The 18,547-nt window shown below is 45.9% G+C and overlaps 1 protein-coding gene across 2 annotated transcripts in view; it reads right to left on the bottom strand.

Annotated features, from left to right (window-relative positions):
* Window positions 1-6,694: 6,694 nt before the first annotated feature.
* Window positions 6,695-18,547, bottom strand: part of LOC117375923 (ADP-ribosylation factor-like protein 15) — a 49,459-nt gene continuing 37,606 nt past the window's right edge. The window contains exon 5 of one of the 2 annotated variants that reach the window (XM_033972310.2): window positions 6,695-8,156. In XM_033972310.2, the coding sequence (XP_033828201.1) occupies window positions 8,004-8,156 (153 nt within the window). In that variant the 3' untranslated portion in view covers window positions 6,695-8,003. The remainder of the gene's footprint in view (window positions 8,157-18,547) is intronic. The other variant, XM_033972309.2, reaches the window with a different exon arrangement.

Genomic DNA, 18,547 nt, shown 5'->3' with positions numbered 1-18,547 from the left:
TCATCAGCAGCACTTATGTACTTCTCCAACTGGGGCAGACACACGCAACTCCATTTACCCCACTGCACAGAGTGTGCGCCCTACAGGTGTGTGTCCTATCCACATCACCCTCCAAGGGGACATGTATTTGTCCCAGGCATTTGACCCATCCTTCATCACTGAGGCTGTCGGGAGCAGAGGGTGACTGCAGAACAACTCAGTCTATGTGGCGATAAATGTTACTTCTTTAATGTTGTTTGAGCAGTACCTGAACAACACCCAGCACTGAAAACATCCTATGGACGGTTTTGGAAAGATTGGATGTGACAGTTGAGATTTGTAGCTTTGTGCCTCGTCCCTGAGAATGGCAGGAGCAAGTATCCAAAGCATGCTGTGTGAGTTGGTGTATCTCACTTCAAAGAGTCACCGTTAGCTGGCGCGACTTTCCTTTGCGTCTGGGGTCTCCGGCAGAAGAAAGGCAGAGGTTAGGAAGGCCCTCTCCTGGGACTGAAGGCATCCACAACAACACACTCATGTTCCGCTATTTATCAATTGCTGTATTCATCTTTTCTGTTTCCCCATTCACAGCGCTATCAGGTTGGACGTGACACCACCTCCTCTGAAGGGGTCAGGAGAACCCCCACTGCACGCACACCCACACAGTTATCCCCTCAGCGTCCTGAATGAGATCAAAGTTGCCGTAGTGCCATGCAGGAGACAAAGGATGAGTTGAGGTGCTTAAAGCAGCTTGCTGAGATGTCTGTTTCAACAGCTCAGAGCTTTAAGATGAATTCCTCGGCCAACGTTAACATCTCATTAATAGGTGAAACAGGCATGAGGAATGTGTCCCTACTGACAAATCGAGCGTCTTCTATAAATCACACAGAGTGTGTTCACATTTACCAATTACCACATCACATTTGGGACCAAACTGGGACTAAAACTGGCACTAAACCAGGACTAAACCAGGACTAAACCAGGACTAAACCAGGACTAAACCAGGACTAAACCAGGACTAAACCAGGACTAAACCAGGACTAAACCAGGACTAGAGTAGGACCAAGCCTCTACATCAGGACTTAAACTGGGCCCAACCAGAACAAGCCTGAGCGCACCCTCAGAGAGCATCATTTCTGTCTCTGGTCGGCTACAAGCTGCTTATCCTGTTTGCACCAGTCCAAACTAATCAGCTCTTTGCTTATTTAGATTAAGTTTTTAAAAAATGTCTGGAAAAGTAATTCACTTTGGCTGTGTTTGAAGTTGTCTGAAAAAATGACAGGTGACGATGAATTGTCCCCCAAAGAGTGAATTGATGGAGGGGAGAAGGCTCGGGGAGGGAAAAGTTCACTTGTCCCTCCTTGTCCTGTTTGAAGGAGATGTGAGTTGGCAGTGCAGCAGAGGCTTGAAGATTAATGTTGCAAAAGGGGGCTCTGACAGCCTTTCCGCTGGTTGCAGTTCTCTTGGGTGGCCCGATTGGTCTTGGATGTCACTTTTGCTACTTAATCTTGTGTATGTGAACCAGACTGATTCTGAAGAGTTTGGGGAGGGGGCACAAACAGGGTGGGGGGCTGTCCACATGGGCAAGTGGAGATTAGGACTGAGAAGAATCTTGGAATATCAGGCTTTCAGCACCTAAACATAGTTGGTTTGTCTTGCTAGGAATTATTAAAATATTAGAAATTCCAATTCCCATTTCCAATCATATCAAATAATGAATAAATATTTGGTAACTATCAGCATATTTAGTAGTATAAGTAATGATAAGTTTCAACAGGGAGGTTCAGCATTGATTTGGTGCTCTGTGCTCCCTTTTGTTGATCTTCCCCCAAAGATCTTCTGGCTTCACTAGTTCATTTCAGGAGCTTCCAAAACTCCTTTGGTCCATTTCAACATGAGCTTCATTCTAAGGGAACACTATAGACTCTGGAGTATTTGAAAAACGGGGTGTAATGGTTTTGTTATGTAACTTCCATCTGTTTCTAATATCCTGTAAGCAATACATTTTAGGTATGCAACATATTTAGTTTACCAGTGGTGTTTGTGCGAGAAATGGGTGTTCTTGCATCAAACATTATTAATAGCTGTTTAGCAAAGTGAGACTTTTGCAAGTGGTGAGTCACTGTGGGGCAGCTCTGACACTGTGCACAGATTTTCTTCAAATTTCTCCCCTTGGTTAATCCTATCAGAGGATGTTTAGACTCTGTCCTCAAAGCAGTCCTAAACACACAGGACTGTGTCATACAATACCAAAACACACATCCACTGGAACCAATTATCAAGAGAATGAACTCTTAACATGTCAATATGAGGAAAGCTGCCACCTCGATGCTGCCATATACACAACCAATCAAAAGTCTGGAAAAAACATTTGCATTTATTGTTTTTTCTTTATTTTCATGACTATATATTGTAGATTCTCACTGAAGGCATCGAAAGTATGAGCAACTATGAATGAACACATGAATGTAGTAAACACAAAAGTGAAATAACATGTTTTAGTTTTATCAAAATGCCACTGTTTGCTTTGATCCTTATTATTTTGCACACTCTGTGAAGTGAAAACCATTTCCGGTGATGTCGTCAAGAAGGTCATTGTGAGAAAGCTCAGGATTTGCAGAAGTCAACAAAGCAAAGGGAGGAATCTGAATCTAAAATGTAAATGCATGTTGCTTCATATATTTGATGTGTTCACACTGTAGAAAAGAGTAAACAAAGAAAGAAAGAAAAAAAAACGATGGATGAGAAGGTTTGTCTAAACTTTGGACTGGTTGTGTTTATACTGTAAGTTTTGATTTATATCTGTGCATCTACATTTGGTTTGGACTTTGATTTAAATCCACATACATGAGAATATGCCTCTTTTTAAAAGCGCTCTCTTGCAGCTCACCTCTCTAAGCCCATCCAACTGCTGCCCGGCTTGACCCTGTGACTTTTAACCCTAATCCACAGTACCTACAGTCTATTTGTGTCCAACGTGAAACCTCTTCCGTGCGGCCCGTGGCTGTCATGTTGTGGTGTCTGCAGCCTGCTACTCCAGTCGAGCTGATTCATCCCAGCACCACACTGTTACTCTAGCGCCTCTTGTATTGTTTGTTTACTTGGGACTGATTTTGCGGTTTCCTGCGTGAGTCAAGCTTGGTTTCGTCATAGCTAAGGGCAACATTACATTTGCACTTGACCAAATATGGCCCTGGTAATGATCAACATGCTGAGCCAAAGCTGTGGTAAAACACAGGTGCTGCCACTCTTTACGCTCTGTGCTTCACTAGATTGTTTCTGTGAAACACTTCCAATTTCTCCTCTTTTCTTTCACTTAAAACATTTTGATAAATTAAAGTTTGTGGTTTGTCTAGAGCCACACTGGAGCTACTAACACAATAAATATCTCAAGTCAATGACCGAAACCTCCTCAGTCTGTTTGAATGATGCAGCAGCTGCTATTTAAAGAAGACTTTAGACATAGGCACATTTGAAAAGATTTGTAAAGGCTAATCCAAGCTCTTTAAGATGATAAACCAGAGGTGTCTGGCTCCTTTTATTATCATGCTCTCAGTCTGTGAACACCTTTGGTTTTTCCCACATGCTGTGGCCTCTCCTCTTTTTTGTTTTTGACTTTTTCAGAAGTGACTGTAAATTCTACAGTCCACACAAGGCATGCTTAAACCTCTAATGTGCAGCATTCTTCAAAGAGTTATGACAAGAGCAAGTCACAGTTAAAACGACCCAGAACGATCACCATCAGAGGGACAGGCCCTAGTAAACACAGGGCTCAGTCTAGACCAATGAGACGGGCATGTTAAGGTCATCCTCATAAAGCTGTGGACATGGAGCAGCCTGCAGAGCTCACCTGCACACATGGAGGATGCTCCACTTTGATATGAGAACACTGTGTGAGGACTGGGCCAAACAAATGAGAGCAAAGCACAAGAGCAGCATGGACAAACTTTAACACTTTATGTGCCATGTGGATCTGAGACCCAAGTATTCTGACTTAAACATCCAGACGATTCTTGAGTGGCCACCACTAATTGACCTCTGGAAGGAATGCAGCAGCTTCTTCTTGACTGACATTTTCTTTTAGCGGCTCCTGTGGGACAGGCGATAGCGGGGGAGATCCTCCGGAGATAGAGCGCCATGCCCCCTGTCCCTCGCACAACAAAGAAAGTGAGTGATGTTTTGATGTGGGGGCCACCTGGGATGTGGGTCTCCATCAGCACTCGGGACGTGCACAGAGGAAGAGAAACAGATCTGATCCCAGGACAAACACATGAGTGACAAGCCTGCTGCAGTCCCACGGAAGTCCCCAGTCACACGCAACACAAACAAAAGGCCCTGCACGCTGACCACACAGGCCGGGTTCAAATGTACACGTGCTACGTCTCACTGTCCTCAAACTACAAGACATAACAATGTGATGTCATGTTAAAGTGTCACAGATGGAATAATGATGCTAACAGATCTTACTAAAAGTGACAAAACATAAGTAGTTTTCACCATGATCTCACTCACAGAGAATCAGTGGTAAATGAGAACAGTGCGTATGGCATCTGTTGGGGATGATGTTCCATTGACCCAAAACATCTCCATGAATGACTGCTGGGAGAGTGCACAAGTTAGTGAGTTAGAGGTGACCCACATCACTGCAGTGTTTCATCATTATTAACATGGGAACTTGAGCCACCTCCAGTATTGTGCTATGGCAAGGTGATAAGAAAACTCTGCTATCTGTTATTTCATTGACACATTTCATTCACTTTGAGGTTTCTTAACTGTGTGAGTCACATATATGATGATGGACCCTTCTCTGGACTTTCTTAACAGATACTTTTTTTCACTGACAGTGTCTTCTGACAGAGCTGTGCATGTAAAGTGACGGCTCTTTCCCTCAAAAGTGCTGGATCCTGTCACCCGTCAGGAGTCCATGTGGGGTGTCCTGTGGCAGCCGAGTGGGGGTACAGGGCCCACATGGAAGTCGGGGCACACATCTGTTCCCGTTCTTGGCTGTTTCTTATCAGCAAAAATCCCGCCACAAGCGCTGAGCCGGAGGAAGAGTTTAAGAAAACATGCCTGCTTTTGTTTGTCTTGTAAACGAACAGTGGGTTTTCTAACAGCTCGTGTCACAAACTCTCAGGATGGACCTACCCATGTGTCATCATCGTGCTCACACACGGGACTGCTATAAGCCATGTCTTCAAATGCCATTAACATCAATTACAGAAATACTTGAGGATGTAATCTGTTCATTCATACACTGACATGCAGCCCAGCAGTTGGTCACACAGAGTTTGTACAGTGATGCCTCTCATCAAGCTGTATGAACGTGGGAGCCGTCAGAGCCAGGTGTCCTCAGACTTCACATTCTTCTTCCTGTCACAGTCTTTGATTGATCAGCGGATTCTTCTTAAAACAGAGGACTTAATGATGAATGCAGACACATTGTCTACAGGCATTTGGGAAGTTAACAGTTGCTGTGTCCATGTATAAGATTAATCACTCTTTCTAAAAAAAAAAAAAAAAACACCTAAAAACAAAAAAAACAAAAAAAACCCTGAATATTTTAGTGTATGATTAAACACTAAACATGTCAGATGGAAATGTGAAGCAATAACATTTGCAACATCAGCCACAAAGTGAATCCATTTGGAAAATCTGTCTGTTAATTAATGTGACAAATCTTTCCAAATATTCATATAAAAAAGCATGACACATAGAGTTGTGTAACAAACTGAAACAAAACATTACATAGTGCAAGTATAAAATACACATCAGACACTAATAAAGAGCAATGGGAAGGACAGAGACTGAAGACAGACAGGGATGTGGGGCTTGTTTAGGGTCCTCTGGTCAGCCTGATGCCCGTAGCCGTAACTGACAGGAAACAGAGCACTTAGGAGAAAGCCCCAATGAGAGCGTGCACAAAAAGAGGAGAGCGCCAGAGAGAGTTAGAAGGAAAGAGAAGGACAGAGACGACCCACAGGCACCAGCCCATGGTCGGCCGGAGCACCAGCAGACTGAACAGAGACATATGCCCACAGGGAAAGACTGCAAAACAGGATCAAAGAGTCACTACGGCAACCTGCATGACACACGCAGAATTAAAGCCAAACATCTGATGTGAAAGGGAGGGAAGAAGGGAAAAGGGAAGGAGGGAAGAGAGAGAACAGGGAAGGAGAAGAGGTAGAGTATATGTATCAGGGACTACTGACGCACAAACTTAACCCTCCACACACAACTTTGCACAAGCGCTCTACTTTGTCTTTGAATGCAGCACTTTTATTTTTTCTCTTTCGCTTTGCCTTGACCTCCATCTGCGTTAGGCCGATTATGCTCCAGGCTCAGATTTCCACAGGTCACCTTAAATCACAAATCAAAGACAACAAAATGCTTCCAGATTGTACAGCACACACACACATTACTTACAAACAAATAAAACAAGTCAAAAAGGAGCCATGCTATGTCTAGATGGCATTAACTTACATACTTTGATATAAGGTTGCAAAGGTTTTTTTGTGTGCGTGTTTTTTTTAATGCCGCTCCACAAAAAGTACCCTTAGCTATCCGTTAGTTTCATGTAGTTCTTGTATTTCCAAATATCATGAAATTCTATGGGATTATTTGAATCATTATCGCATTAGCACTAACAACGACAATAACCTGATTATGTTTGGCAAAAAAAAAATGGATGATAGCAATATATTTTTTTTGTTTTATCTTTAATTTCTACCATACATAAACAGTTTTGAAAAAGCAAACATACAAACATAAAAAACGGCAGTGTATATTTAACACAAGAAAGTAAATGTTTGATAATATTTCCTCCAGAATGAACTGTGATGTCCCGTTTCAAAAAAAGAACGAGTGAGTATATTAAAGAAAATACTGAGCTGATGAGAGTTTGTGGTACAGAGGCACAGTCGCAGGCACAGTCCGGAGGGCAGTGTGCAGAGGGCCGGGTCTGCCACACAAACCGCACAGGAGGGAGGGCGGTGTGCAGAGGGCCGGGTCTGCCACACAAACCGCACAGGAGGGAGGGCGGTGTGCAGAGGGCCGGGTCTGCCACACAAACCGCACAGGAGGGAGGGCGGTGTGCAGAGGGCCGGGTCTGCCACACAAACCGCACAGGAGGGAGGGCAGTGTGCAGAGGGCCGGGTCTGCCACACAAACCACACAGGAGGGAGGGCAGTGTGCAGAGGGCCGGGTCTGCCACACAAACCACACAGGAGGGAGGGCTCTTCACACAGTTGGAAGGCATTAGGTCATCGAACAGGGACTTGTCAGACACAGCTGTTGCTCTGTCTGATTGATACTGCTAGTCACTTATCACAACGATTATGTCAAACTTAAAAGGACAAAAAACAACATTGTAAAAAAATATGAAATGTTTAAGCCTATGTTATATGTCGGCGCATTTCAAGTTCATCACTTTTTGGTCTTTGATCGTTTATATAGAAAATCATTGTGATGTTAGCACAGCTCTATAAGATTAACACACTGAGCTAGAAAATATATTTTGCATATTTATAAAAGCAGTCTGAATTTGGTTGCCAGTCCTTCCATCTGTGTCCATAAGTTCACACTTGTTATGATTAGTTGTACTTGTGGAAGGTACACATCGGCACATCACTACTTGGACTCACAAAACAATTCGGATTAAATATTCATACATGGTGTGACACACACCGATATGTAACTACTGTACATAACACAAGGTTCTGACACTGCAACGTCTTACAATACACCCACATCCGATCAAGTAAATTACTCAAAACTATTGAATCGTCTGACCTGGGCTCCACTGTGAGTGGGTTAGTGTTACCTTTTTAGCATTAAACATATTTGGACTTGTGGAAAACATCTTTCTCTCATGAAATATCTAGATTTGTGTGCTCTTCATCTTAAAACATACAACACTAAAGTGAACTGTGAACATGTTAAAAAAGGAGGCTGGGGCCTGCTGATCGGACGGTACGAGTGGAGCAGTTGTTCTTTCACTGAGCTGCTAACATCAGTTAGCATTAGCAGCATCATATCCTGACAGGTTCTGTGTCTTTGTCCTCCAACAAACCAATAAACTGGCCAAAACTCTCCTTCACTCCCTCCATGTTGTCAGTCGAGCTGCCGTCAAGTATCCAGCGTTTTCCTCTGGCCAATGGCTCCAGCTCAAAGTACTTCTTTACCTGCAAACAACATAAAATTATCTGATTAATCATCAGTGCCACAAAAACAACAATTTATGTTGTTTATTAGTTATATTTTATTTTGAGGCCTGTATAAACACTTCAAATCACTGGAATTAATTTGTATGTCTATTTCAAAGGCTGACACAGTTTATGTCATAAGAAGGGGCATGATGTCGTTTTCCAAAGTAATAGTGTCTAATAAAGTGTGTTTCTTAAAATGGGGATTCACATTGTAGGTCTATATCACACACGCAGTGACATAATGTGTTTGCTCAGGTTTGAGAGCCTCCTCTAGACCTGCCATGTCTCCTACTAAAACAGGCAAAACAGCGGGAGAGGTGTCGGTGAGAGAAGTAGAACAAGCTGTTACGTAAACATGAATACAGCTGAGGGAAACAATAACTTAGACTGTTGTGCTATTGTTATTGTTGTTAGTGAATTATTGAAATTCAGGACAGAGGGTCTTCTGCTAAAAGTTAAGAAGACTTCAATCAAATATCAGCAGCAGGACAAAACGAGGCTGATGACTACATTACTGCAAGAATTGTTTTGCTCAATGCACTGAGTGAGTTCTCTCAGGTGTTTCGCAATCAAAAGGACGAACTGTCACGGTCCACATTCAAATCATCTTTCAACTTGTAATGAAATGGCTTGTGTCTAGACTGTAGGGCTGTCTAGCTGCGCCATGGTGTGTGGCAGGAGGAGGATGGAGATAGGGGGAGGGGTGGGTGTGCTCTTTGTGTCTGTTCAGATGCAGCCAGCCATGCCAGCGAGTGGAGAGGGAGCCCAGTGTCTGTCCGCTGTAATGTGAGTTTAATGACAGATTAAGTCACCTCTGCGTGTTTGGCTCAGAAGCCCGGTGAGAAAGCCGAGTGGACCCAAACACTGTTAACAAATCTGTCTGGGTAACTGGAGCTGCCTTCGCCCAGGCTCGAGCCTCAGACCTGCCTGTCTGGCAGCCTGTTCCAAGGCCCTCTTCTGGAAGACTTTGGCCCCTGCATTGGCAGACACAAGTGACCTCCGTACAAGTGCAGCTCAGCCCCAGACACCGCAAATCCTGCCTTTGACACTGTGCAGCAGACAGCTGATCTAAAGAAGCACCCACTATCATTTATTAAGAGCTCAGTGCTCCTCCATTGTACTGAATGAAAAGAAATGCTTGTCCATCTAATTATCTTTAATTAACTGTAAAGAAGGAATATGGATTTATTTGTTCAGTTAATCTGCAACTTTGTAATCAGAAATGCAAAAATGAAAAACTCCATGACCCCAGAGGCAGGTGTAACCCTGTGGCAGCAGTGTGATCCACACCAGTTTGTTTAAGATTAAGCCTCCTAAGAGCACTTATGCTTGCTTAAGAAATTGCGGCACTGGGAAGGGCAAGTCATGTTTGCCAGATGGCTCCAAGGATGTCCACTAGGTCATTCAGTCTAGCGTCTTCTAGGTCATCCAAACCTAGTATGTATGTGTTTTACAGGAGAAAGCAGCTTAAACAGTCACGGCTCAATCAAAAACTGTAGCAAATGTGTTCATCTGCATCAAATGATCTACTCCAAAATGATGGATGAGAGAAGCCATGTCTCTATAGAATAAGGAATGTAAAGTTATGTTCAAAATGTCATAATGACTACAGACTCATTTGTTGTACTTGAGCCATCTAGACTCAGAACAATACTCGATATGAGTATGACTGACCGTCTCTGTTCTGAGGCAGTGACAAAAAGGGCAAAGCATCCAACTTTATCTAAGCCACTTAACTACATGGTATGAACTACAAAGAACATGAAGAGAAGTGTAAGTCAACGCCGACTTAGTAGAAAACAGAGTATTACCTTCCTGATTAAATGAAGGTAAAATACATCAAATAAAAATGAACAGGACTTAAGTCATGGTATCTATCAAAATCACTAAGACAGTAGGAGCTTAGTGCTGAGGTGGGACAAAGTCACTTTTGGGCACTGGCCTAGTCTTTTGGCAAGTGACAACATTGCCAAACGGGACCCATTCAGGCATGGGCCCGAGGGAAATGTTTTTAGTGTCTGTGACAGTCTGAGAAAACCATGGGATTCCTTAAAAACTTCAGTAAATGTGGAGTTAGCGAAATCTGTCAGTTTTTGCTATGCATGTGACATGGAACTATGTAACAAATGTCCATCCATCCATCTTCTTCCGCTTTATCCGGGGCCGGGTCGCGGGGGCAGCAGTCTAAGCAGGGACTCCCAGATTTCCCTCACCCCGGACACGTCCTCCAGCTCCTCCGGTGGGACCCCAAGGCGTTCCCAGGCCAGCCGAGAGACATAGTCCCTCCAGCGTGTCCTGGGTCTTCCCCGGGGCCTCCTCCCGGTGGGACATGCCCAGAACACCTCCCTAGGGAGGCGTCCAGGAGGCATCCTGAGCAGATGCCCGAGCCACCTCAGCTGGTTCCTCTCAACGTGTAGGAGCAGCGGCTCTACTCCGAGCTCCTCCCGTGTGACCGAGCTCCTCACCCTATCCCTAAGGGTGCGCCCGGCCACTCTGCGGAGGAAGCCCATTTCAGCCGCTTGTATCCGCGATCTTGTCCTTTCGGTCATTACCCAGAGCTCATGACCATAGGTGAGGGTAGGAACGTAGATTGACCGGTAAATCGAGAGCTTCGCCTTCCGGCTCAGCTCCTTCTTTACCACAACGGACCGATACAGCGACCGCATCACTGCAGACGCTGCACCGATCCGCCTGTCAATCTCCCGCTCCATCCTTCCCTCACTCGTGAACAAGACCCCGAGATACTTGAACTCCTCCACTTGGGGCAGAGACTCACCACCCACCCGGAGAGAGCAAACCACCTTTTTCCGGTCGAGAACCATGGCCTCGGATTTGGAGGAGCTTATTCTCATCCCAGCCGCTTCACACTCAGCTGCAAACCGCCCCAGTGCCTGCTGCAGGTCCTCGCTCGAAGAAGCCATCAGGACAACATCATCTGCAAACAGCAGAGATGAAATCCTGTGGTTCCCAAACCAGGCCCCCTCCGGCCCCTGGCTGCGCCTAGAAATTCTGTCCATAAATATAATGAACAGAACCGGTGACAAAGGGCAGCCCTGGCGGAGTCCAACATGCACCGGGAACAGGTCTGACTTACTGCCGGCAATGCGAACACAGCTCCTGCTCCGGTCATACAGGGACCGGACAGCCCTTAGCAAAGAGCCCCGGACCCCATACTCCCAGAGCACCCCCCAAAGGACACCACAAGGGACACGGTCGAATGCCTTCTCCAGATCCACAAAACACATGTGGACTGGTTGGGCATACTCCCATGAGCCCTCGAGGACCCGATGGAGAGTATAGAGCTGGTCCAGTGTTCCACGACCAGGACGAAAACCACACTGCTCCTCCTGAATCCGAGGTTCGACTATCGGTCGGATTCTCCTCTCCAGTACCCTGGAATAGACCTTACCGGGAAGGCTGAGGAGTGTGATTCCCCTGTAATTGGAACACACCCTCCGGTCCCCCTTCTTATACAGAGGGACCACCACCCCGGTCTGCCATTCCACAGGCACTGTCCCCGACCGCCACGCGATGTTGCAGAGACGTGTCAGCCAAGACAGCCCCACAACATCCAGAGACTTGAGGTACTCAGGACGAATCTCGTCCACCCCCGGAGCCTTACCACCGAGGAGCTTGCCAACCACCTCAGTGACTTCAGCCAGGGTGATGGACGAGTCCGCCTCTGGGACCCCAGTTTCTGCTTCCTCCTCGGAAGACGTGGCAATGGGATTGAGGAGATCCTCAAAGTATTCCTTCCACCGCCCGACAACATCCCCAGTCAAAGTCAGCAGCTCTCCACCCGCACTGTAAACAGTGTTGGTGAAGCACTGCTTCCCCCTCCTGAGGTGTCGGACGGTTTGCCAGAATCTCTTTGAGGCCGTCCGATAGTCCTCCTCCATGGCCTCCCCGAACTCCTCCCAACCCCGAGTTTTTGCCTCTGTGACTGCCCGAGCCGCGGCACGCTTGGCCCGCCGGTACTCATCAGCTGCCTCAGGAGTCCCACGAGCCAACAAGGCTCGATAGGACTCCTTCTTCAGCTTGACGGCATCCCTTACTTCCGGTGTCCACCACCGGGTTCGGGGATTGCCGCCGCGACAAGCACCACAGACCTTACGACCACAGCTACGAGCAGCCGCATCGACAATAGAGGTGGAGAACATGGCCCACTCGGAGTCCATGTCTCCAACCTCCCCCGGGATCAGGGAGAAGCTCTCCCGGAGGTGGGAGTTGAAGACCCCCCTGACAGAGGGCTCCGCCAGACGTTCCCAGCAGACCCTCACAATGCGCTTGGGCCTGCCAGGTCTGTCCGGCTTCCTCCTCCGCCAGCGGATCCAACTCACCACCAGGTGGTGATCGGTTGACAGCTCAGCCCCTCTCTTCACCCGAGTGTCCAAGACACGCGGTCGGAGGTCAGATGACACGACAACAAAGTCGATCATCGACCTCCGACCTAGAGTGTCCTGGTGCCACGTGCACTGATGGACACCCTTGTGCTCGAACATGGTGTTCGTTATGGACAAACTGTGACTAGCACAGAAGTCCAATAACAAAACACCGCTCGGGTTCAGATCGGGGAGGCCGTTCCTCCCAATCACGCCCCTCCAAGTGTCACTGTCGTTACCCACATGGGCGTTGAAGTCCCCCAGGAGAACAACGGAGTCCCCGGTTGGTGCACTGTCTAGTACCCCTCCCAGAGACTCCAAGAAGGCCGGGTACTCTGCACTGCTGTTTGGCCCGTAGGCCGACACAACAGTGAGAGACCTGTCCCCGACCCGAAGGCGCAGGGACGCGACCCTCTCGTTCACCGGAGTGAACCCCAACACGCAGCGGCTGAGCTGTGGGGCAATGAGCAAGCCCACACCAGCTCGCCGCCGCTCCCCGCGGGCAACGCCAGAGAAATGGAGAGTCCAACCCCTCTCAAGAAGTTGGGTTCCAGAGCCCAAGCTGTGCGTGGAGGTGAGGCCGACTATATCTAGCCGGTAACGCTCAACCTCCCGCACAAGCTCAGGCTCCTTCCCCCCCAGCGAGGTGACGTTCCACGTCCCCAGAGCTAGTCTCCATGTCCGGAGATCCGGTCGTCGAGGTCCCCGCCTTCGACTGCCGCCCGGATCTCTCCGCACCCGCCCCTCATGGCTCCTCCCGCAGGTGGTGGGTCCACGGGAGGACGGCCCCACGTCGTTCCTTCAGGCTGGGCCCGACCGGGCCCCGTGGGGAAAGGCCTGGCCACCAGGCGCTCGCTGCCGAGCACCCACCCCAGGCCTGGCTCCAGGGTGGGGCCCCGGTAACGCCAGTCCGGGCGACGTAACTGGCCTCGTTGTTTTTCTATTCATGGGGGCTTCTGAACCGCTCTTAGTCAGACCCGTCTCCGAGGACCTGTTTGCCATGGGTGACCCTACCAGGGGCATGAAGCCCCCGACAACATAGCTCCCAGGATCATTCGGGTGCTCAAACCCCTCCACCACATTAAGGTGGCGGTTCAGGGAGGGGATGTAACAAATGTATTGGACATTTTAAGTTTATTCAGCAATAAATGTAAACCACCTGCACCAACTTCTATTTCAAAGAGAAAAATGTCAGGCATACTGTGTGTATTGTAGTATTGTAGTGTGTTTTTAAAGGGTATGTAGCCTGTGTCTTTAATTTTCTTTAAGGATTTACAACTGAGTTGTCGGTATGTTTTCCTGCATATTGAGACACATACATGTTTTTTCATATACCAGTAAAGGGAAAGGCCATGCGCAATGTGAAAGCTCAGAACCTCCAGAGTTTACTCACTGAGAGGCAAAGACTGCAATAGCACTGATTAACGATTGGCTGAAAGTGTAGAGACGATTCAGATCAGAGAGTCATTTTAGATTTATTTGCCCTTTTAGGATTTACTCGTAGGAACTGGCAACCCAACTTGCAGGCCCATAATCCTTTATTATTCGTATGGAGACCAAAACACAAAATTAAAACATGTTTCCTCACTCCTTCCAGTGAAATCAAAGAGAAAATCTGCTCTCCTAAAAGGTGGGTTTTGAGAGTAGAGTCTATGTTGAGGAGGTCAGGTGGGAGAAGTTCCAGAGATTTAATTATTAGGACACATGCAAATAAATATTAATGAGATACTGAAGAAAAATTCAACACTTTTGTGAATGAGCAGTGCTAATCCATGCCCACTGCTTAATACTGCTTTATTTACTTTCAGAGAACTTTTCTTGCTCTACGTAATTAGATTAACTGCCTTCCCCAAGGGAACAGGGAAGAACTCCAATGAAATGCTCTTAGGTATCAGGAATGACCAGAACTCTGTTGATAAAACAGTAGTGGAGTGGTTGACTTGTCCAGAGGTATGTACACGTATTAGGGACATTTAAGTCTTTTCACTCTAGAAGAGACTAACAGCATTGCCAGATGGAGAGGTCTGTTGGATACACTTCTGCAGATATCTATATAAAGTTGTTATACTGTGGCCAATAGAAGACTACTCAGTGTAAATGTGCGGCTCAACATCTTTTTCTCTTATTTATTTTATATCAATTTATAGTAGTGCTTATATTTTATTTTATTTTAGCATATCTAAATAGCTGTTACACACCTACAGTTTCACCCTCTGGGGAGTATCACAGAAATATCAGCAGCATCATGATTTAGACCAAGTGGAACCAATACACAACAACATGACTGTTTGTGTTTTTCTACAGGATTTAATGGTTAATGTCAATTTTATTTAAACGGTTGTACAGTCCAGCAAAGTCAGAGGCATCATAGAGGGAGAAAATAAGGGCTTTCAGTCAAGCCATTTAGTGAGGAAAAGATCTAACTCAACAAATACTAGTGCTGACACTGGGCTGGAGCAGTGCCAGGTGTCCGTGTGTCAGGAACATTGGGAGATGTCCCACGTAGAGCAGCAGATTTACTGTGCTGTGGAGCTCAGGTGGGACTGTGGGCCTCCCTCCAGCTCAGCCCGGCGCAGGTTCAAAGTGCCTGAGTCAGAACACTTGTGTTCAAAGCCAAGTGACCAGAGCCAGAGGACAGTCCTCTGGGGTACAGTCAATCTGAGACTGACTGCACTGGGGACATTCTTGTAATCCTTGGACCAATTCTACTGCACTTAGGAGTCTATGGTGATGATGTCCTTTCCATATTGGCAGGCATTCTGAAAATATATCTAAAAGATGTGCCTTGAGAATTCCCACATGGACAATGAACAAGCTGATCTTTCTGCCCTTTTAAAAAAATAAGTCCAGAGACATTTATTTATGTTTTTCAAGTAGTAGATCAGATGACTTCCAGAAATACTGCTGGTAAATGACCCGTGGTGTAAAGTTTGAGCCGGCCTCGGTCACTGTTCAAGAAGACATCTGAATGCTGGGACAGACAAACTAATGAGGACAATAAAAACACAACAGCCCACACAACAACAAGAGGCAGAAACACAAACCATACAGCACATACACACATATACACTCTACAATTCACAAACAGCCTGTTACTACAGAGAAATAAACCTTTTCCCCACTGGTGACCACCAGAAGCCTGGTTTTATGCAGCGTATTGGGCAAAGGGGAAGACAAACGTCCGCTCCTTCATTGTAGACAGAAGAATTGGCACCTTCAGTACATGGGCCATGGGGTGTGTGTGGGCATGGAAAGTCAGATAAAAAAAACAAAAAACATGAATTCCTCCACCTTTGAGATGATTCTCCCTGACATAGATTTTTACACTGGCCTCCAGTTCAGAACACATTCTGTTCCAATGTGTTACAGGTGTTAATGGAACAGGAGGCATAAACAACCAGGTCACAGACGTCCATCCTCAAGAAGGAACTATTGGTCCTGAGCACTGTTCCCTCTAAACTGCGCGCAATTGCGCACTGCTGACACGGTCTCCGCGCACAAAAAAATCGAACCGGAGTTGAAAATAAAATAAACACACAACAATTCATTCTGCGCTATTTTTCAGTGTGAGTCAGTGAGTGTGACCGGGGACGAGCTGCTCCAGACAATTATGTGATTCACAGACGTATTTGCGCATCTTATCCACGTCATTGACAGACGTCCTCATGTCCTCATGTCCTCATGTCCCGCTCCCAGAGTTTTAGCCGACGTGGAGTGAAAACTCGCTAATGATTCCAAGTGTTTAACCCCTGAACGTTCCGACGGCCCGCCCTCGGACAAAGATCCGCGCGTAAAATTACGCACGCGTAATTGCGTAATTTTACGCACTGTTTTGTAGCAGTTTTGCGTTTTAAACATGACAAAACGGACAAAACAAAGGAAGTACGCGACCGAGGACACCGTGGATGTTTGTACAAGTTAAACTAGAGGCATCTCGGACCCGGAGCGGTTCGTGGAACCGAGTGAAGATCTCATGATGGACTCAGGAGCAGAGATGTTTTGATGGACTGGATGCTGTTGCTGATCGGTAAACGTGGTTTATTCTGCTATTGACTTAATTGTGGGTCAAATGCGTATTATGTGTAATATTAGCATTAGCTAATGCCAATCTGCGCCCCCTCCGACACCACCAATCATCACACACACACCACTTGGGTGAAGTGTCTTGCCTAAGGACACAATGACAGAAGTTGGTCCGAGCGGGACTCGATCCTCCAACCTCTGTCACAGAATGACTGTCACACTGTCACATGTACAGTGTGTTTTTAGTTTCAGTGTGTGTTTGCATTTTGAAGTGTGTGTCTGTTTGTTCACTGTTTGCAGTGTGTGGTTTGTAAATATATATTTATTTTGACCCATACCACTTGTTTTGAATATATTTTATATACAAATACACATTATATATTATGTTTTGATATGATATGTAAATGTACAGTAATAGAGCAGCTGTGCAGATACAGATTCCTCTCAGTGTGTACTGGTCATTGACTGTCACTAGTTTATGAGTTGTAAAAATCAAATGATCGTGTCATATACTGAAAAAGAGTTAACGGACTGTCTCCCAGACACAGTAGGACAATCTCACTCAGTCACAGCAAAAGCTTCACACAACGGCTTATACTCATAATACAAGTCAGAGCTTTATCATAAAAATGTTGATTTCAACATTCGAGTTTACAGTTGTCTTGGTTTGGTTGGAAGCTCATGTTTTGCCATAGTTAAAATTAAATATTTATACTTCCAATAGCATTAACATACTGCACAGGTCATGAGCAAGATTTGTGTCATTTTCATTGTATAAGTGGCTAAAGCACTTAATTAAAAGTCTTATAACAGAAATGTAAATGCGGCAATTTGATTGTTTTAATAAACCATTTAACTTGGATGTGATGCAGCATGACCACAGTGCACACGTCTGATGACCACAGCGCGCACGTCTGATGACCACAGTGCGCACGTCTGATGTCACTCACACTGGTCCATGGGACCGCTCAGGGAGGTTGTGTGTTTGCTCAGACTCGTGAAAAATTAGAGGGAACATTGGTCCTGAGATCTCAAATAAATGTAGTTTACATCTATATTATTATAATGGTTTAAAAGTTGGTCATTTGTCAGTGCTACAACAGTGACTGACGAAGTTGTTAATACAAAACAGCTTTTCTTGGAATAATTTGTGCTGCTGGCTAAATGTTGAAATAGTTGATGAATTTAAATATCTTGGCATTTGTATGAGCACATCTCCACATGTTAAAAAACACATGTTAAAAGGCTGCCAGTACTAGAGCTCTGCAGAAAAGAGTGTGGAATGAGTTTTCTTAATTGTTTTATTTCAAGAACTTGCTCTTTCAAATTCAATAATTTACTTCTGTACTTACTTGCTGAAGTGTACAGTGTTCTGTTAATACAAACACACAGCGCCTAAAATAGATTAATATAAAATGTGTCTCAGACTCATGTCATTTTACGTTTTGTCAAAAAGGTTCAGTGACTGAAATAGTGACTGAGGAGAACTCCCAGAGCTTCTCAGTGTTTGATGTTCATCAGCCTTAGTCCGGGGGGTCAAATCACATTCTGAACAGGCTTCACGGAAGTCTCGCCCTGGTCAGTGGCAGCCAGTCGTCCGACCCCATTTGACCATTAGACAAAAGGAAAGGAGTGACCACAGTTGGGATGGGGAGGGGGCTCCCTATCCCGTCAGTGGGATGTGCAGTGGTGAATAGGGTCTGGCTGTCTGAACTGGTCCTCAGTGATTCTGGGGAGATGGGGTCAGGGTTGTGGGAAAAGATGAGCATAGTGCCCACACAAACTGAGGATGCCCCTTAACCTCCCAGCGGGACAGACCACCAGCCCAGGGCTGACAGGGCCAGAAAGGCTGCATGGGTGGGAAGGGGAGGGTGAGCCAAGGTAGGTGGGCAGATATACAACAGATATACCATCAAAAAGACACACGCTTCTAAGTAGCTTGACATATTTTGCAGTGAAGGT

This window comes from Periophthalmus magnuspinnatus, chromosome 9 (genome assembly GCF_009829125.3).
Source record: "Periophthalmus magnuspinnatus isolate fPerMag1 chromosome 9, fPerMag1.2.pri, whole genome shotgun sequence".
Lineage (NCBI taxonomy): Eukaryota > Metazoa > Chordata > Actinopteri > Gobiiformes > Gobiidae > Periophthalmus > Periophthalmus magnuspinnatus.
The sequence above is the reverse complement of the archived record's forward strand: the minus strand, read 5'-3'. Positions and strand labels throughout refer to the sequence as shown.